This window comes from Branchiostoma lanceolatum, chromosome 9, assembly GCF_035083965.1.
Source record: "Branchiostoma lanceolatum isolate klBraLanc5 chromosome 9, klBraLanc5.hap2, whole genome shotgun sequence".
In the NCBI taxonomy this organism is placed as follows: domain Eukaryota; kingdom Metazoa; phylum Chordata; class Leptocardii; order Amphioxiformes; family Branchiostomatidae; genus Branchiostoma; species Branchiostoma lanceolatum.
Genome location: NC_089730.1, coordinates 17,697,981 through 17,720,459, shown reverse-complemented (window position 1 = coordinate 17,720,459; position 22,479 = coordinate 17,697,981). Strand labels below are relative to the sequence as shown.

The following is a 22,479-nucleotide window of genomic DNA, read 5'->3' as shown; positions in this document are numbered from 1 at the left end:
TCGTTTAAATGGTAATCAACCTCAAAATCTTTGCATGAAAATGTTTATTATAACTATATAAATATTTCCATATCAGTATTGGGATCCTTATCTTTAATTAACAAAAGGAATCGGTGTTAACTATTGAGAAGGGATATCTTTTGATTATGATCGGTACGTGTTTGATACTGTAAATAATTTAAAAAAAAGTATTTTGACCCCTTAAAAGGTAACTGAATAACTTGAAATAAGGATCTTACCACACCTACATGTTTGAGAAGACTACATATTTATCATTATTTACTCACGTGTCTGAGGTGTATAGATATTCAAAGAAATTCATAATCATGGGTTAGTCTATTTTGTCATTCTGTGCTCGTTAGTTAGCCGTAAAAGATGCATGATGGGGATACAAGGTAATCTAAGGACAAGGTGAAACTATTGAACACTATATGCCCATTCTTAATAGTTACTGAGCTAATGAAAATACATGCTGCGTGCAGTGTGCACAATTCTATGCCTGTCAGCTAAATATCAGAAGTTATATAACAGATTGTCCTAGAAGGGCAAGGTTTCAAGTTAATAATTTGTTTCGCTGTCCCAGTGCCAGTGTCTTGCTATGCTATATCTAGGATTAAGATGCATGTATTTATTAACCATGTTTAATACTGTAGAACAATTTATGATAAGAACCATATATCTACGTAGTAGCAAGACAATTATCATCATTTTCTCCATTAACTCATGAACGGTATTAAAATGCACGTAAATGTCATGTTCTTATCAGTTCTGATTTGAAAGGTATCAGTCATGCATTAACTCCAAGCAGAACGTTTTGTATGGAGCTTTTCTATTCTTTCATTTGAATCTTTAGTCTTTTTTACGTATTTTGTTTTATTCTTGTACACTATTAAGCGGCAATGCCAATATAAACACATAGCTTTTCGTCGAGGGCAGTATCAGATCCTAACTCAAGAAGTTAGTCGCCTTACGCCTTTTGTCAATCACTTCAGTCTGGAAACAATTTATATTCTTTTTTGTATCTTTGAGAAAGAAAACAAAATTATTGCAGCGGTCGTATTGTTACTTGTGTAACTACCATTTCAATGCCTGTTGTTTTGGGAGAAGTATAAAGTAGAGTTATTACGAATGAGAATATATATGCTTATTGCTAATCGATGGTGCCTCCCGTTTGTGTATGACGCACGGGCACCATATGGGGCTGATCTAATACGACCTAAAACCGATAAACGAACCCAGCAGGCGGATTCCGTATTCTACACCACACATTTGTCTTGTCAAGTGCAGAGACGCTTCGGCCATGAACAAGTACAACGGGTGAAAATATATTCTACTTTGTCTTGGGGTGCTTTAAATATGATTTCGTACGTAATAGTTTTTTTTTCACATTTCTCATGAAAGATCCTATGTCATAAGCAGACTTCATCGTATCCTTTATGTGAAAATTGACACAATGCAAAAGTAAGTAAATGCATAAAATATAAAACTGATATAATAGCAAAAAAATGTAACCTACTATAAGACCTTAGGCTACCTGGCTGCAATAAGTTTTACAGACTTACTGATCCTCAATGAGTTCATTTTAAGACTTATTCTTTAATTCTCTTTTGTTATTCTGTCATAAAACGTTCAAAGATCCCAGTGTCTTGTTAACGTGGCTAGATTAAAACGCGCCACCAAACCACTTCAAAATGAACTACAGCAATACCTTCTTTCGCAGATGTCTACCGCAGAAATTAAAATCTATTGCACAAATAAATTACATATTTGCTTATCAATAGATAGCCTATCATGTAAACCCAGTTAGAATGATAAACTACATATGCACCGTACGTCAATCTAATGGAGATACTTAATAGGACAGAATGAGGCGTAAAGTTATAATGTGTAACAACGATTACGACACAGCGGAGTAAGGATGAGCGATAATCTTTTCAGTAAATCATGTCATTGCATCCCTACATGAAAGAAAGGAATATGTATATTTACAGAATTATTACAGAATGTCATATGATTCGTTGATTTTTTTCTTTCTGAATCTGTTGTATCATACATAGGTTGTTAAAGCTGTCAATTAAATGCACATGCTGCCTGCTACATATTACATTTAGATATCGAAGAGATTTTTTAAAGCAGTTGATATTTATTTGAGATAGTATATAATCATTGTTCTGCACGTAATTCCACAATGAGGAGGTTTAAGCTGTACAATATCGTTTTGTTAAGACTAAATTTGAATAGGTTTATTGATAAAAATACTTTGAGAATTCGCATTGTTCAATGGTTGATAGATCGGTTTAGCAATTGATCAGCTATACATATCAAATTGATGTTTTTTGTGATATTTTCCCTTTGTGAGCAAAATATTGCACTAGCTTTTTATCGGAGATGGAGACTAGATTTTTATTGATCTGATAATTAATTTCACGATAGTTGATTTTGAGCTAATCATCTTGTATATCCATCGATTGGTTGGTTGGTAAATGATTTGTTTGCTTGCACGATGCTGAAAAGTGATCATATTTACTTTAACTACTGTGCCATGATTTTAGAAATCAATGACATTGTCAACAATGATAATAATTGTTAATCATTATATCATTATGCATGCCCATGTATTCTTGAAAGCATAATTTAATTCATCATTTGCAATTTGTAATTATTACAAAGTGTTTTCCGGATGTATTTATTTCTGATCTCGTTTGCATTAATCATTATAATGAGCCGAAGTCACACATGAAAATGTTAGAAAATATCATTAAACAGAATGTTTGGACTTTCTTCAGTCATCTAAGTCGCAAAAACGTAGAGGTGTATGCTGGGTAAAGAAACAAATAAACAAACAAACAAGAGCGGCGTCTTTGGTGTCACATGAAAACACGCCACAGAATTTCAACCAAAAAACAATTCTACAGAAGGGATGCCAGTCAAGTCACTGCTTGAATTCATTACCGAGTATAAAATGTAATGGAAGAAAAAAAAACAGGAGATGATTTACAAGAAGAAATGTTCGGGGCGTTTGGGCGTCTTGATTCATGCTGAATCATGATGCGTCACCACCCGCTGTAAATCTTCTAGGATCACCATTTCCGCTTTCAGAATAATATCGTAGAGGGACGACATGGTTTGGTTGCTTTCTAGCTGGCACGATCACATAATAATTGACGATAACAGTAGTAGCACGATGAAACAACTCCCTTATGACACGATTTTAACATGCGTGGCAGTGTTCCCTGAACATGATGCACTTCCATATTTTTCCGGACAGATTTTATCGATAGTGAAACCAAACCAAAACCACTCCAGTACAAGAAATAAAGTGGTGCAAAATTTTCAAATGCTATCATATGCGTAATAAATTGGTGTGTTTTCAAATTCTCTAAGGCAGGAGTATGAAAATGTATGCTAATAAGATGTTTAAAAAAAACTGCGTTTTCCATAGTGTCCGCTAAATGCTGTATAGCACTGATAAAGACGGCAATAACAAAATTCTCTAACACTGAGAAATATGATCCTTTTCAATGTTTTATTTCAATTGATCTTCAATAAACCTAATATGAGGCATATTTCCCATTGTGCCCTCTTAACAATAGCATATTGTGTGTACAAACCTATTTCTGAAAAAGACAATGATGAATTCAAATGTAGTATTTATGGAGCCCGGGAGAATCATTGAGTTGGTAAATAGGAGTATGCGATCCTTATACATCGTTTTATTTCAAACAATTGAATAAAGTGATGGAAAATACTTTTCAATCAGCTAAGCAATATCTTAAACTGTGTGCATAATTTCAAAGCCATTGTTAATTTCAAATGTAAAACTGCATTGAGCTCTGAATAATACAAATGAATATGACCCTCATATAATGTATTATTTCACAAGACCTTGTACCATCATAACGTCAGGAAAAAAGAACACGTTTCCTATTGTGTCCATGTTCGTGGAAAATTTTTTGAAGGACAATGATGTATTCAAATGCTTCACTACCAGAGCCTAATAGAATCAGTGCGTAACACAGAGAAATATGACTATCACATGATGTTTTATTTCAAACGACCTTCGTCATCATCACGACAAAGCTGCGTGACCAAGTGGTATGGGTCTATCCATTATGATCTGCGTCATCACCTTGGCATTATATTACCTGATTACCCAATTCACGCTCTGTTCGTCAGATTAATCTTAACGACATTACATGCTGGTATCAAATCTCTGAGGCCTGGGAAATTATATATCATGTCTTCTGTCACAGCCCTTAAAGTAGCGAAAAAATGTATTTTTCTTCCCTTGTATGTTTCTGCCGAAGTATTCCAACAAATCTAAAGATGAAAAGCATTAGACTAGTATTTTCAACATCGATGTAGCTCGCAAATATAATTAAGTACATAGGTATACATTGTACAACCTCAAGAATTTGAATATACGAAAAAATTAAGTACAGAGTTAGAATTCTAGCACCAATGTTCACAGCCTCAATCAATCATAAGAAAGTTAATACAGATATTCCTAAAAAAACAACTGCAAGACCACTAGGGATAATGCTTTATAATTTCATCACTCAGATGTCGGTTCACACTTTTTATGTCTACTGCCAACGGGTGACCCTCAAGTTTGCTAACGATCGGGTAACAGGAAACACGACATCGTTGCCATCGGCCTGACCATGCCTCCACTGACGGTCCTCATGAAGATGGCTGCCCGTCAGGCATTCTGTGTGCGTTCGTGTAGGGGACAACCTTTGGCGTTTATTGGGGTCATCTCATCAGTATGGACGGCACCGGACCGCTAGATATAGGTAATATGTCATTCCCGTCCTCAGGGAGAGATGCGATTCCCTGCCGCTGATAGATTGCGTAGATGACCGTTAGATTCAATCTAGGAGACCGCTGATGTAACGGCAGGAACAGTCAGACCACGCCCACTATCCATCAAACACCTATTTACAAGGGTGTAAGTGAAAAATACACAGGGTTTTACACGTTCTTTATTCTGTACGCCTTCAAAGAAGCTAACGTTCATTTTTATTTCTTTGATCCTCGTTCAATTTGTCTTTAGGGAGTGTTTGTATTGTTGTTGTTTTTTCCGTAAAAAAACAAAGGCTCCAGAGGTCTAAAGATCCATAATGCTATTGATGAGTCACATTAACAGCCACAACAGGATTCATCCCTCCAGAGGTGCACTGCGGGTCTCCTGAGATTAAGCTGCCAAAGAGAGTGAGGGTATTGATGATTCAAGATATTTTTCCAATTCATTATTTAAAAATACTGTTCTCACAGAAACGATGAAGTGTAATTAATCATAAAAAGTAACAAGCGAATTCTAAAAGATAGTTGCCTTAACTCAACTGCAAAATTTGCTTCGTACGAAGGTGCGTAGGCTGATAAACGGCTTTTTTTTGCTGTTGCTTAATGGAACATGTGTTGTTCCTGTTATTAAACTAAAAAGAGACACGGCTTCAAATTTTGTTGCTCGTTTGTTTGTCGTTTGTGTACGGAATTGTCTTTGGTGTGTTCGTTTGTCTGCGTTCTGCAGTCATTTCCATGTGGTACGTATATGCCTGTTTTTGTAAAGACTGACAGGATCCGAGAACTGTTGAGGAATCATTCTGCTGGAGTTGCCGGAGTGAGAGAAAACAGAGTTCAGAGTTGATATAATTAGAAATACATCAACCTATTCTACTTCTGACGGAAATTTGTAACCATGGCGTCAATGGGCGAGGCTAATTCACGGGGAGGTATTGTTATTGCATTTTTTTTTCAAATTATATATTTCCTAAATGTTATATTCACATCCACAGTAGGATAGCAGAAACTGATTAGTGGGCACGTGTAATGTTAGTCAAACTATTGTTTGCATCATCAATGAACTACAATTACGACATATGAGAAATTGCTCCTCCTTGTTTCTGAATGAAAAATCCCCATATCAATTTTCTTTTTATCTTTGATTCTGTTTGGCAAACTATGTTTTGCTCCATTTTACCGGTCATATACGGTATGAGCAACTGTAAAATCACATTTTGTCTTTCTATCCTCCCTTCTATCATCTTCCTGAGCAAGAGTTAGACCTAGCAAGCCTCGTTTGTAGCAAAGCGTTAGGATGGAGATATATGTGTGTTGATGTAGACCATAAGTCACACCGATTCCCTGGGGGGAAATGCCTCCCCGACATATTGGATCTACAAATAGATGTCCAGTCTAGATGCACGTGATCTCTATTACATAACAAGACAATACGAAGTTGTTTTCGTTTTTATAGATTTTAAGTATTGACTTAATAGAAAATAAGACGGCGTAAACGTAGGTTATTAACTAAGTCACTCCAATACATGGTAACCCCCTGCAAATACAGAACGATATAACGAGTATGTGCCTCGATAACAATGTGACGAATACACGTTTTTGTACGATCTTACCTTTACAAATTATCCATCTCGTCGTATTAGATATGATTTGCAATGATACAATATTGCCATCCCCAGGGGTGTGATCAAACGGTAACTAATTACTGACTGTCCGTTAAAATTGACCATTTAAATTCCCTCCCCTCACTGACAAGCACACGATCGCCCTATGCAGATAGCGGCGTTTGCAATAGTGGTCCGGTCGAGTATTTAATCTAATATTGTATTCCGTCAACCAAAAAACGTAGCCCCAGGGCAATCGGCCGTACATGCATATCGAATTTCTATGCAAGAACATATCCGTCTCACCCGTTGAGAAACCTTCCAATTGCAGCCATTCATCTCTGTCAGGCCACGGGAGGGGCGCGCCCACGTCATGACGTCATCTTTATTACCCGGCTTGCATTGCGCGCGCAGTACGGAACCAAGATGGAGTCTGAGCCGGGAGAGGAGGTGAAAGTGGCGGTCGTGGCCAGCGGGGCCTTCAATCCTATCACTAATCTCCACCTTCGGATGTTTGGTAAGTGGATGTTTTTATAGCTTCAGCTTTGCGTGCTTTTGGGAGACGAGAAATTCCGTTGAAAGGTTGTGTAAAAGGGTTCAAAAATTCGAAAATCAGCGAATGGAGAGATGGGAGGAGGCTGGACCGCGTACACTGCTATTAGCATTGCTCTCAATACGTGACAACAGATAATGATATCTTGATAGCAAGCCGCTGTTTTTCCACCCGCTAACGGTGGAAACGCATGTTATTTTCTTGAAATCCTGACTCTAAATTCCCTTTGAAATTCTAAAACGCAAATCTGGTGGGATGATGGAGACATAAAATCATTTGTATCTCCTTTTTGGACCAAACCAACCAGCAATCTTCCTGTTTTGGAGGACATGGCTCTTCGGTATTGAACATCGAGACAGATATTCCATATCACCGTTTCATATCATCGTTTTGATATAGATATAGGCATAAACCGATTTATGGTTCAGCAAGACATAATTGATTATCGGCATCCTGATTTAAGAAAGATTATGCAAAGCGATAGTGTGTGTTACGGCGTGTAGCCATGGCACAGAATCTATCAGCGGCCGTGGCAACGCCTTTCAGCAGAAGAAAAGAACAGCGCAATCATCAATAGCAGCGAACGCTGTTAAACAGGCTCGTGTCCCTCAGGGTAATTACATACAATGCTAAACATCGCGCGTGCCCTTTTCTATTCAGTTCGTTGGGCAAAGTGCATTGGATCGAACCCGGTATGTCTATGCCCCTATGGATCTTTTAACTTAGACCTCTAATATCGTATTTCGTTGTAGGCAAATAAAAGGTAAGTTTGTAAAAACTGATAGATCTACATGTGATAGATTGATATTAACAATTCAATTCACCCAAAGTAAGAATGTGCGCTCGTGGATTGATATACATACGGGCAAACGCACACACACGCACACACACACACACACACACACACACACACACACACATACACACACACACACGCACACACACACACACACACACACACGCACATATATATAAACATGTAAACACAAAAAAAATTGTGCTTCATTGGTTTTTAAAAGCCCATCGAATCTTTAGACTTCTTGTAGTTATTTCCTGATTCATACCTTACCCATTGATTAATGCGCAGCAAATGACTCTCACGGTGTTGAATGAATCACACAGGAAAATGGTCCCTTTGAAACGCTCTAGTTTTCTCCCTTCGTCCTCATTTATGTTATCCACCGGGAAGACACACGGGCAAATTATCGACCCGGTGTCAGCTGAGTCACGCCCGACCAGGCTTTGCTACAGATAATGGTTATTTATGTATTACGTTACGTTTTGTGAAAATGCATCGAATTCCACTCAGCATTTGTATTATACTATAAATTGTTCGTGTAAAATGACCTTAACTACCGTTGACATTTTTAAAAGATCAACGAGGTTTTTTGCACTGTATACGGTGGACGACGATGAGATATACAGTGTACAACCTCTTGTTATGGTTTACTTAAAATTCTGCTGTATTGAGTCTATTAAGTAAAAAGGTATTGTATTGAATGATTGTGTATCGTATATCGGATTCGCTCACATCGTGAACTCACAAATGCACAAAGATATCACATTGATACCACATGGTAAGTATTGTGACTGTGATAGCGCGTTTGCTAGTTAAGTTGCATGCAATGCTAGTGGTATAGCAATGTATATTATGAAACTTACCAAAACTGGTATCAAGTCTGAATTGGTTTCAACGACTTGTATTCTATATCTGAAATGTTCATTTTATATCCATGTATAATTTGAAAGAAGCCGTTTCCATTTAACAAGAAGTGTTAAAAAACTTTAAATAATATCGGTATGTATCTATTCCTTTTGTGGGCGGCTGCGACAAGGTAGACTTTTACAATGACCGAGGACTGCTTTAATACATACAAACACCATAATAACCATATGTGTCTAAGACAACAACGGATGTATATATCAAATGCATAAATCGTTATCCATGTTAGGTCTCAAGGCATTGCCACTCAGTTACCATAAATGTTCTCAAAAAAAATTCCTCATACATTTTACCATAAATGTTCACAAATATCGGAAAATGGTTTCAAGGGCACCCCATTTTAAAACATTCAAAGAGAATGTGACATAAACACTAGAGCGTAACTCCTGATCCTCTGGGAACTGGTCCCGTGATTGCAGTTTATTGGTTGCTTCCGCATGAGTCATGCATTCATTTCAACTGACGTAAAGCGATCATGCAATATCTCATAAACCAATCCCATTTTCAATTTTGCTCGAATGTTTCGCTCAATTTAACGTATATGAACAATGGGATTTGTAATGGTATAACGATACATTAGATGCGAATGTCAAAAATCTCTATTAAATGGTCGTGCAAAGTATCCCTTAAAAATAGTAAATCACATGCCAAAAAAATATTATGTACAAAAATCAAGAACTTGACAGGTATTGCCATTCGTCACAATTGTCTATGAACAATCTTGCAAGTGCCTTAAAATGTTTCAGCGGTATGTGAAAGGCAAATTTTACTGCAACACAAAATGTTCTTTTATGGTAATTGTGCATTAGATTTTACGAAAGCCAAATGGAGACATCTTCTATAATCGACAAAAAAGAGAAACTGTTTAAACTATTATAACTAATGAAATATGTAATTCGTTGATATCGAGCAACCTAGAAAGTAATTATAGCAATAGTAGCATGCATTACGTCTAGAAGATTAAACAAAGTCAAGCCTTTCAAATAATGGTGGTATATCTTCATTTTTCGGATACTTTATTAGTCTTAGATAAACAGCTTTGGTATGTTCACCGGTGAATACTGTTATGTGATGGTATACATATCCGTGATGAATATTTGGAAATTGTTACGCATTAAGAAATTCCTAGGTCGTAGAGGTACCCACGTACCAGTTGTGCTGGGTTAGCAGATGCTATCTGCATCTGTGTGTGTGCAGCGGCATTTCGGGGCAAATGGCAACCGCCTGTTTTGCATAGATATGTTGTAATCTACCTTTTTGAGATGAAGATAAGAATACAACGTCGATCACTCGGTTTTTTAAGCAAAACACACTACGTATCGGTCGGCTTTGTTAACTAACCAATTGCAACTTAATTCTACAATTCATGTTGATGTTATCTGGCAATTATAATAACTATCATTTGATCAATGATGATAATCCAGCATCGCTATTTCGTAGGCATGACATTTCAATAGCAATGTCGAATCCTCTCGGCTTGGGGAGGTATTCGCCAATGCCTCAGCATCAGCCTCAGCCAAGTCTTGCTCTGTACAAAGTGCATTGAGAAGAAGATAATCATCTGTGAAAAGACGCGTACAGAGATACATTTCTTACATGTATGACTTCAGGCTGTCGCCTTATCTGATAACAGCATACCGTAATCGTTTGTCTTTCTGGTGCCATAAGTCGATTTGGCAAGCCAATGTCAAACGTGGAGGGGATAATACTTCATATCTCCAACACAGGTTAACATGTAAATATTTAGCACCGGAAAATAAGCTACTGAACCCGTCTATTGGTCGTCAAATTGATATGTGTACACGTCTTTATAAGTAATTGTTTTTCATTTTTGTTTGTTTGTTAACGCCAAAACATACCTCAGAAAGTTTGCATTCCGTTTTCGGTCTACTTTAAAGCATTGCAGTCAGCTAACATGGCTTTATTTTGTAAACACCGGTTCAAAATTAAAAATACAACTTTTTAACACTGTTTTAGCCCAAAACGGTTTTCTTCTATCTTTCTACAGACCAGCTCAGTTTACGAAAACATAAGTTGTTCTGCAACTTCTGAACATTTGCTGACTTAAGTAGAAACGTGAAGGCCAATTACCAAGACGCCTCTATGTCTAGGACTAACAGACGTTAGTTCATTTGCTGCTATGCTTCTAGGCAGATATAATCCCCATGGAATGGTGTTCCTGGAAAATGGACGCTTGAAAAGACCTAAACCTTCACATCAGTACGTGGGAAATATATCAGTTTGTGCAGTTCTCACATTGTTTACGGGCTGTTAAATTTTCTGAAAATGTAGAGAGTTTTTGAACACGGTTGCAAAATGTCTAGAAATAATACATACGCAGAAACTTTACGCATGCATGGTGAATCATCTTTGAATCCTTTGATTTTTTTTTTCTTTTTGATTCAAAGTGAGCCCTGGTAATATAATAATCAAGCTGATATAACCTACGTAAAACTATATGCATTACCTACATCTTGTACGTAGTAAACGCTTTTGTATGTACTTTGTATCCTATTGTGAGGTTTACTGTGTATATTTTAGTTACCAAGGCTACCCTATTGTCTTCGGTCTGTCTGGTAGACTTGGTTGTATGTCTTTTATACAAATGAATAAATAAGATGAAATCATATAAAAAGATTGGGCTAAAATTTTAACCAATTAGAAAATGATGACTTGGTTCGCAATAGTTTTTTTAAGTCCCATGCTTAACCCATGTTTACTAATGCTTAACTATCACAATTGGATAATGCCTATTTTAGGCACAAAATGAGCTAATTAATGCCTTCTGTGATTTCCCGCCTATCTCTAAAAGACGATATGATAATGTTTTAAAACATCGTCATAAGTGTGATTCTACGAAGTATTAATATCATAGCCTCTTAACTTTTCCCAGACAGAAATATTGAATGGCCTATGGATTTGGAAAAAAAAACCTAGGAGACTGCAGACAGTTTTGTGGAGACTTTTGCATCATGATGTCATTAAAAACATGTTTGATGTACAGCAGATAATCAAAGAAATTATAATTTCTAAGAATTACCGATATGTCAACTCCATTATAACCCTGAATTATGGAGCTTGATGCAATATTCAGGTCTGATTCTGATTTATTTGTCACCGTTGTTTGGTTGATGGATCACATATGATATATTTGTGGGATGCAAAATCAAAAGGTAAACATGGCAATACATAATCGTCATGCGAACTTTAAAACATGATTTCAAATTGCGAATTTTACAATTGCAATGTCAATTTAGTCATCAACATTTGTTTTTGCAACTAAACAAGTCATAACAACAGTCTCATCAAACAGATTTATGAGATTGTTGATATCCATCTATGATTACTATCACTTATTAAAGACATAACAAAATTAACATTGCGTGAAAACAAATTAACATAGATAATCGTCAAGTGATTGTAATGAGATGCTATCGATCAAAGCATATGTTGCAAGCTATAACCCCCTGAAGTTGATTAATGAGATATCGTTATGAAATCATAACATGCTCAGCAGTAAGGTATAAATTACCATCTGCCTCACCTGAATTTTGTTTAAATCAAAATATGGCTTTGGGGGAAGTGATATCAAGATTCATAATTTCGACTGTCTCAGACGTTGTTCAACAGGCAGAAGCTGTAACCAATGCTGGACGCCAATAGATACGATTTTTATTAGATATGGATAATGGTAGAACAGTCAAACGTCGGTATATAACGTCCTTAAAACCATGAATAGGCACTGTGATTTAGAAGCTTATCGAAACTTGGAACAGTTTGGTGCCTTGCAATGCACTTTGACTTTGACAATTTACGAACTGTGTACCAGCAGGCATTGCTGCCAGGCATAGCAGAACGCTTTTTAGCGAATAACCCTGAATATTTCGTAAGTCTCTATATTAAAGCAGAGGTTGATGGGGAAGATTGTGACATTTTTATCAAATACCCCCCAAAACACCTTGTAATTGGCAAAACTCCCATTGTATTCCATACGATTCTACAGTACCACATGGCACTGATACACATATGAGACATATCAGGGAGATTTCTTTTCGTTCTTTGAAAATGTCACTTCGAGATGCAGTGTATAGATCAAGATGATAAACCCAGAACAGGTAACTTATCACAGAAGATGTCTCAGCTTGAAAGAACGATGTCAGAATAAGGTCAGGAGGGATCCTATTATTGACTTGCAATCTCCTGTAAATTGCGCTCATCCCATTATTCTGCATGCTGAACACGGCCCACTCGCCCACACACTTAACAGCGGTGACTCACCACAATGCCCCAAACTTATTGTGGGCAGGTTTTCTGTGCAATTGATGACGGTCGATACCCGTGCATATGGGGAACAATCCGGACGGTCGGAAGAAGATGAACATGCCTACTGGTCATCAACTGTCGCCGTAAACGTAATTTGAAGTCATGCTCCATGTAGTGGTTTTATAACGCTTGGTGCAAATTGCTTCAGAAAATTAAGGCTTATTTTGATAGGGGCAAGTGCGATAACCTGGTAGTGAGATATGGATAGGAATGTAGCACATGTATGTAGTGCAACGTAGAATATAAGATAGTAAATTTTTTAGCAGTCAAATATATGAAATATCATATACATATGTATATCCATAAACGCATTTTGAGCAGTTATATAAGACAGCCAGTAAGCTGTGAAGGTATTAGCTTACCCTGAGTTGAACATGGGATTTTACAATATACCTTATCATTACTTTTTAGTCATTCTGCAATATCTACGTTTTAAGTATGGAAATCTCATATTGAATATGAGAATATTGTTACATATTCTATGAACTGCGTAGTAATTCATGAAGTATTGCGGCAACTTTAAACCTCAATCATTAAACCAGATGGTGTGAATCCCCTATGGTACGCTACATTATTGTCCTTCATTCTACTTGATATGTATACCTGATCACTGACATAAACATTATGTCATTGTTATGACTGAAGCGCATCCAGAAAATTATGGAATCATTCTTTTGATTGAAAAGTCATTTTGTTTTCATCACAATCTATTTCCACATATAGAAGAGATAGAATTCTTTTCATCATCCTAATGCTAGTGGATGATTCCTTTTCAGGGGCGTCACATACCGTCGCCCATGGTTTACGTGGCACTTGTCCCGTATATGACAAGAGTCTCAAACGTATTCTATAGATCAGGTTATAGAACTTGCCCTTTGAATGCAAATCAGGAACAGATTGTGATGACTGTACATGGTGACATTGTGTTGCATGACAATATCAGGTTGGCATTTACGCGGTGGAAATCATCATGTGCATGGGCATATCAGCGACATTAAGTTCATGATTAATATTTCTAACCGACTGATTTGAATTCTTGGGAAGCAAGGTCCTTAAATGACCTTCACTATGAGATACTTTCGAAAAAAGTCATGATCACTCTTTCTCCTTAAATTTAGCCGACGCACCAATCTGTAATGAAATGTTTTGAATTGAGGCTGCATTTACTGCAGTGATGACATTATTTTTTTTTAATTCTAAGAGCGTAAATCGTAAAGGTTAACACATTTTGATGACCAAAAATCCGAATACAATTGTTACGATAGAAGCTATCAAAAGCCCGTGACCGCGACATTGGTATTGTTACATAAGTTATGCAAGGTGTCCGTTCGGCGATCCATTCTCGGCGCAAATGATTGGCTCTGTTAGGTCCTATGTGCCTTGTAGCTGGAATATTTATGCATCGCACGGTTGTCTTCGATCGTAAAATCGAACAGGAAAAGAAGGAAATAAATAAAGAACGCCCTTTTATTCCCGGTGCCAAACTTTGTGAGGCTCATTGCATATGTTATCCTTTAGAAGGAGAAAGATAATGTGAAAGTTTGATACCTCAGGATTAAATTGAAGCTTTCCTCACTTTCTTAAAAGCATGGAGCACATGAAATATTAGAGATATTAGAAATATTTGAGAAAGTAGACACAACAAACTAATTGAAGAGTTAAAATTAAAACAAAAGTTATGCCGAAAATAATGTCAAAGATGTGCCTTGTATATATTCGTGCAATAAATATGCTTAAACCTACATGCTTATCTTCTTGAGAAATTTGAAATAAGCATTTCATGCAACTATGAGGTAAATGATGTAAAAAGTCATTTTTGTGGCAAATGTGTTTTCAGATTTTTTATTCAGAACCTGCATGAAATGATAGACTGACAGATTTGAGGACGATAGCGTTATATTAGGCGTTACTGTCGAAAGGGTCAAATATACAAATATCTGCATTGTACCAAATCAAAAAGAACAGTGATTTTACACCATTTAGTTAAACAAGATAAGAGTACCTTGAGGAAAGTCTTAATAAAAGCCGTTACAAGGGTATCGTATTCCTTTATCTATTGCGCCCAGAAGCACTGGCACGGTTTTATTGTACAGGTTTTGAACGGCGATAAAACATTCCATGATGCATTGTGCATTACTGGAGTAATACCGGATATAGTGTGAAGAGGATGGCGTCACACGGTGCCACGCTAATCCTCAGGAGAGCCCTGTGCGTGTGGTGGTAACGTATTCTCTCACGGAAGACTAGTGCGACAACCCTACATGACTAACCTTTAGATCTGCAGCTTGATGAAAGGTAAAAAGCATAAGCCGTCAGTTGATTTACCCTACGTCAGGGTGAATGGTTGGTAACATTGCAAGGTTAGGCGATATCTATTCTAGATATTTCTATAGTAAGTTTCTAAAGTCTCAATTCTGATTAGCAATTCTAAGAAAGCGCAGCATGATTTAAAGTTGCAGCTATGTGTTGAAAGTACAGCAATTAGCCAAACATTTAAAAAATCAGATATGTATGAATCGAACGTGTGCAACATATGATTAGCGTCAAGCATAGATACAATGTTTATAAAAAGAGACTTACTCATTTTCGAACTAAATTTAAATGCGCTCTCTACTTAGGCAAAACTCCCATTAGCCCCATCAAAATCATCAAATCAATAGGTAAGCCGATGCCTGCATTCAAAGATTTTCCCTTTTTTTCTCAAGAGCTTCCTTTGAAATGGGTGGTTGGAGCTAAGGGATTTCTGGGTGCATTCACAACATGCATCTTTTTCTTAGCAAAGGGTGTCAAGTTTCATTCAATCCTGGTGACCCCTAAAACCTGCTGTAAATCCTACCGAGGGATAACCGGAATATCCATCAAACATCTGCCGTTGCCTGAGAATTGTTCATCTGATCTGAGTGCAGTCGACTTTGTACAAATATCCGCAGGTGAAAGCAATGACCTGTATAATCTTATTTTGGTAATATGAGCCACATATCGCTCGCAGCATTACATCAGATGGTTTGCATCGACAGTAGTATTGTGAATGCCCTTGTCATCAAACATTTACTATGGTTGGATGACCTCGGCAGAATCCAAGATCTAGTCAAAAATCCAGCGAAACAAAGCAGATGCTAAATCACTCCGTATTTTCCTACACTAATTCCAAACCTTATGTTGTGCTTTGTTTCGACCAATTAACGTTTGAATACAAGAGCAATAAAAAACAAATACCTTTCTTGAAATAGAATATCGGTCTTACTGTTCTTTAAAGCTGCGCGTGAATCCCCCTGCTTCCAAACATAAGGTAAAGCCCGTGAGGAATTCCCTGTCGCATATCATTCTATTTTGCTATGAATTATTCATTGATACATTACGTCAATACTCAAGTCGGCAGCATTTAATATAGATCCATTTTCATTATCGCAACTGTGGTAAAAATGGGTGTAGATTAATTCATTTGTACATCTTCTGTTTTGAATGGACACATCTAATTATTGTAGTGACGCAACAAGTCCAACCTTTATCAATTACAAGACGTATTAAGCAGGGTATTTATTTATGAGCTGCTTGGCCATGAGGATTAGTCGGCTTGGCAGCATATGCCTATATATGTCACATACAGTTTGTTGAAGAAAAATCATTGTGTTTGAGCTCGTATAATAGAAATAAAACATATGTCCATGTTTATAAATAAATCACACAAAAAGTAAAATCTAAAATTAGGCAATAAAGCTTTTGAAAATGTAATATACCATGCATTCATTGGACTTAATTGGCATCAGATAAGATCCAGAAATATGTAGAATTCTAGATTAATTACGGGCCTGAGATTGGTAACGTTGAAAGATGCATGCTCGTAATTCTCTTAGGACGCAGTTCTTTGTAGCTGATTGGTACACATTTATTTTGATTGTTTGAAATCTCTTTTGTTATATATTAAAGAAAATAACGTTATTGTAACTTTCGACTTTAAGTTGAATATGTCACACGTGTAATATGCCAGTCGCGTTGGCTAGATCTGAATCTTAACGACCAGGGGCACGCCCTTGTGCGTATAGAATAAAACCGATCAACACCTCACACTTACCAGCCCAATGTACAGAATTGGTGAGTAATGGAATGTGGCGGTCACATTGATATCGCCAGACTCTGTTAAAGTCTCTGTTTGCGCCTCTTCTATAACGCCAGTGTACCTTTCGGAATGCACTTTTTAGTGCTACAGAAGAAGTCATTATATCTTAAGAAAATATCTTCGGAGCAATCTCAACGATGCCGTGATCTCACAATGGCCCAATTACGAGCACATCCGTACACCCGGGCGTAATTCAGAAGGCAGAAGTCACTTTGAAGTGATCGTAAGACCATCGCTAATGGAGGGTGTACACTAAAACCTGACGATTTACGTTTGTGTAGGAGAGATGGACTCCATGGTACATGGGAGTAGATGATTGCCAGGGCTTAACCCTGCCTGTCGTTAGATGGAATGTCCTGAACAGCTTCTGACTTACTGATTATATGTTATGAATATTATTAGAAGCTATAGTATAGTTTTGTTTCCAGCTAGCATGGTAACGGTGAGATATCACTCAAAACTATTCAAGTAAAGATTGGTACCGTACACCAGTCTCGTCCAATGGCCGAGTGGCTAGACTAGGGGACGCAAGATTAAGGGGTCACGGGTTTGATTCCTGGCGTCCCTAGCTAGACACCGTGACCTTGGGAAAAGCACTATACACTTTTTTTACTTTGATACTTTCCTCGCTTCACCTTGGTAGAGGAATCGGTACCTGGCTTCTGTTGCGGAAGGAAAAGGGAGTGGATGGATGGGTTCCTCTTGGCAATACACTACACACTGCCCATACGAGATCTAGACAAAAAAACACATATGAATACATTTAAAGTTAAAGCATACATTGTGGGATAACATATACTCAATTTGCTGTATTCTAATTTTCTTTAAAGATATACCGAAGCCTATAAATTCAAAAGGACAACGCCCGTATCTGTACGAGTCCTTGAATACGTGCAATATCATGCAAACAGTAACGTTGACAGGGTCAGATCCCCTGGGGCATTACGTAAGTTTAAATGGGAGTCTGATATCCCGGTGGATTCACCCAAATTGCAATTTACACACGTCAATATTGCAATGCCTCCCACTGTGTAAGGTTGGGCTGTTATACTAAATATGAAGTAAAATGTCTCGAAATGTGATTTGAAGGGACAGATTATATTTAGCACAATGACTGAAGCTAACTATGAATTGCAAGTTCACCTGACGCCGCATGTGTATATAATTTATTTATATTTCATAGACAGTGGAATTTTAAAAGCAATGTGTGGTGTGTGTGGGGGGGGGGGGTGTTTGTACAGATCCAACAAAATGCACCAAGTTATTTGCTCCTAGTTTTAGCCATTCAGATGTCAAAAATAGCATTAAGTGGTCAAAATTGACAAATTTGAACTCAAACAAGCCCATTGTTAATTCTTGGCCACTTTCCATAGCTCATAGTGAATTCCATCAACGTGGGTCGTCACTGTTATCTAGATGGATATGGCTTCTCCAGACAATCCACTTATTCAGACACACAGTTATCTACATCATCTGCAGTCCTTTCATACATCGCAATTGCTCTGTAAATCTGACATTGCATTGTTCCAAGCATACTTTGCATCTCTATCCTACCGACCATCTTCTCTATATACCTCGAGGTTTTTTTTTCCCGAATGGCCGTTACGGGTATGCCAATGGGGCACTCAGGTGGTATTTCAGGCGTTTTCAAGCGTCTGCTATTTAGCTGCCCGACCGTTACAACACACATCAGCAGACCTGGTACGCATGTTGAAGCATAAACAGGGGGTTGCTCGACATTTAAAACGTTATTTTTCGTCCAGCCCAACGACATTATTTTAACAGAAGCGAATCTTGATCTGTATTTTAGAACATTGACATTCAATTAAGATACGGTTACTGTCAGTGTTAAACCTTCACAAGAAGACAAAATGGTGATGCTTATTTTGTTGTAATTTTCTTTTTTTCGAAAGTTAGCTATAGCATGATATATATAATATCATATAATTCAACCTCAGCTAGATTTACCTTATGAATGTAGCTATGGTGAGCAAGAGTGCATAAACATAGATGAATAATAGTAGCGGTTGCACAAAGCACACAGACATGGGCCAACGGGGTAACAACGCACGCAGAGACTTTTATTTTCCAATTTCCCGTTTTTAACTGTTCACACGTACCCGCCACGAGGTTCTTGCAGCTAACATAGACTAAATCAAATATGATATAACTTAACCTCAGCTACAAATGCGTGACTGGCTCATCTTAACCATGATCACGTTTGAAACGCCGCATGATTGATGAGCCTGTCGCAAACGAGCCACTATCTCCTGCTATCTGTACTACACGGATGGCAGATGGCGAACCTTTCCTGCACACAAACGACCGCACCTCGAGCACAAAGAGCATGAGGGGAATAACGGATCCGTCTGGAATGAGTCATGATCTGACGCCGGGGATGGTGTACGAGTTTTCGGATGTTTCCTCAACAAAGCCTTTATGTGAAATTCATGACGTTCTATTTAGTTGCTTCTTAACATATCATTGCCGAATACGGCATATTGGACGTGTTCTTGTGTTAATTTATGTAATTTTACTGATGGGGGAACTCGAAGGAGAGAGTTTGGCATGACAGTGCGATTTCACAGCAAATAGATGTACACAGCATTCACATTGTTTCATAATCATTTTTATTTATTTTATTTTGTCCCCTTGTATAGGCCATGCACAGCTTTTATATATTTTGTAAAGGGTCAAAAGATCTCTAAATGTCCGTAAACGTGTATAGCTGTAATTCAAATATATTTGAAGCTGCATCCGCACCCATAGTGGCGTCCGATGACGTCACGTAAAACGTGCTATGCAACATCTCTACTTTATTTTACGCACTGCCTCATTCATGTAATCCGGTGATATTACACAGGCAGGAGGCTAATCCATCAGTGCATCTTTCTTTTTTTTACAATGTGCAGACAATAATTGTTGCGTAGGTGGAAGATAGCTAGAAGATGTTAACGTCGTAAAACGGTACACGTCAAGCATAAACCGCACATAGCATGTCAAATTACATGCTGCTGCCTTGGACATAAATCCAATCCATGCAACAATGTATCTAAACCCAGTGCCAAGGGTATAAAACAACTTTGTATTCCAGGAATTTTTTTCTAGATTAACTGCAGTAGATATATCGAACATTGCAAAATAATTGCTGACGAAAATCGTAGACTTTTTTTCAGGAACTACATTATTCTAAAATGATTGTAGATGTGGGGAGTTCTCAATATCAATTAATGTATTGCTTCACAAAGTTTCATGGCAATGAATATGTTAATACAGAAGTGAAGTAGAAGTTTACAAAAAATGTTGCTATTATGAAAAGGGCTCTCTCTATAAACTTGTTGGTAGACGCGGGGTATCAATGAGATAAAAACTCAGTGAACACCACAAAGATATACCGTATCACATTATTATTGATATAAACAGCTTTAAATGATGGTTATTGTCCTACATAGTGATGATAGTTGTCATATGTAACCGCTAGGCCAAAGTTATAGTTTCGAATAGACAAGGTTGTCTCTTGACATAGACAACAAAATACCAGCATTTTATCTTTTAAACAACTTGAATATTTCTTCCAGCTTTTTTTAAATGTTGCAAATGATTTGTATTGTCGCATATAATTATCACCTTGTGTAAGTAACATATCTAAGCTAATTACAGTTTACCAACGGGGCAAAACATGTCGAGATATAAAGTTTAATTGCCCAATGAAACTGAGCCATTATTGATGGTCTGGCATTAGAGAAATTGTTCAATTAAGATGCCCTTGAGGCAGGGTACATTCAGTCCTATAATTCTTTATTACAAAGAGTTATTAGCCAAGTTGAAGGTCGTTTGCGTTCCACCATTAAGTATGTCAGGAAACATATGGTAGTTAAAACCATTCCGCCGTGGCTAATAAAAATTGGCATATTTAAACCTTTGTGTAATATCGACAAATTGTCCCCATACCATCTGTTGTTTTATGGTATGATTGCAACGGATCTTAAAACCCACCGCAACGGTTGAGGGTACGAGGGGGACCGGTGGTAAAGTCGTAAAAACAACTGCGCGTATTGATTTGTTACGTCACGGATGCTACATTTGACACCTTTATCAATTTAACATGCAGCATATTGTGTGTGTAGCAAAGCGTAGTGTTTAAAAACTTCTTCGTAATTTGTAGCTTTCGAACACGATTTCAATGTAACGTCCGTAGACCACTGTTTTTTATTGTTTTCTCATTTAAAATTCATACTTTCTGAATATAATCAATTTTCTTGTCATGAAAAGCTGAAATTTTACAGCTCTCTTGATGCCAACAATAATAAATCCAGTGCCTAATCACAACGAATGACTATCTGAAGAATGATTATATGAGTGACGTTGCAGACTCATTTCATACCAGACACAGATGCCATATTATATCTACATGAAAGTTAATAATGTCTCTGGACAAATGGAGTGCTTGCGTCGATGTCAAAATATACTTTAAACGGTTCCAGAGACTTAATTTCTGTTAAGATGTAAGTTTTTAAGGTGCCCTATTTTAACGCGATACAAATCTGACAATGAAATATACTGACGCAATCATTTTTTAAAGAGCGAATGTCATATATGATTGACATTTACACGTCAAAATAAGAACAAAGTGTTCTTTGTATCAAAAAACCTAAAATCATCATAACAATGAGGACACAAGGGAACGCGACTTTTGTCTAATACATCGCTTTTAATCAAGAGTCTCTCATCCGGATTTTTACAGTAACAATAAACCTACAAAGGGACCCACTTTACAGCTCGTCGTGATCCTATCGAGAGACTTTACCGAATTCTATCTGATTAACGCTGTCTGACTGCCGGCGACTGGCGCCCCATGTGTCAATTCTCCCCATTGTACTGCCATCAACTAACGTTATACAGCACTAAAGCCTTTAAATTCTTTAGACGTGCTGAGTTCCATGATTTCCTCTCTGGTAGAGGGCGGATAATCAATTCTTATTTTGCCTACGAGAGCATTTTATACTTCTTCTACGTTTTCAAACTTTGTGTGTGACGTCAAAGAAACTAATAGTTTATAATGGCTGTGGAGGCAACTCCAATATGAAAACAATTCCAAGGCAATCCTGTTTCACCTGGTCAGATGGAATATTTGATACGATAAATACAGCATGGGACATGTTCAACAGGACATGGAGATGTTAAGCAAAAGTCAGAGCTCATTTTGCTCTATCTTTTTATCCTGATAAATCTAAAAGAACGATTGAGGACCAAAAGGACCTCGTCATATTTAATCAAGTAATATCTTATTTTTACATATTATCGGTGATCATGTCACGTATTACGTTGTTTTGTCAATGTAAAATGAATACTTCTA

The 22,479-nt window shown here is 37.3% G+C and overlaps 1 protein-coding gene across 1 annotated transcript in view; it reads left to right on the top strand.

Moving 5' to 3' along the window:
* Positions 1 to 6,788: 6,788 nt before the first annotated feature.
* The window catches only part of LOC136441904 (uncharacterized), a 37,215-nt gene continuing 21,524 nt past the window's right edge, over positions 6,789 to 22,479 (top strand). Inside the window, exon 1 of the mRNA XM_066438462.1 lies at positions 6,789 to 6,924. Coding sequence (XP_066294559.1) covers positions 6,834 to 6,924 — 91 coding nt within the window. The 5' untranslated portion in view covers positions 6,789 to 6,833. The remainder of the gene's footprint in view (positions 6,925 to 22,479) is intronic.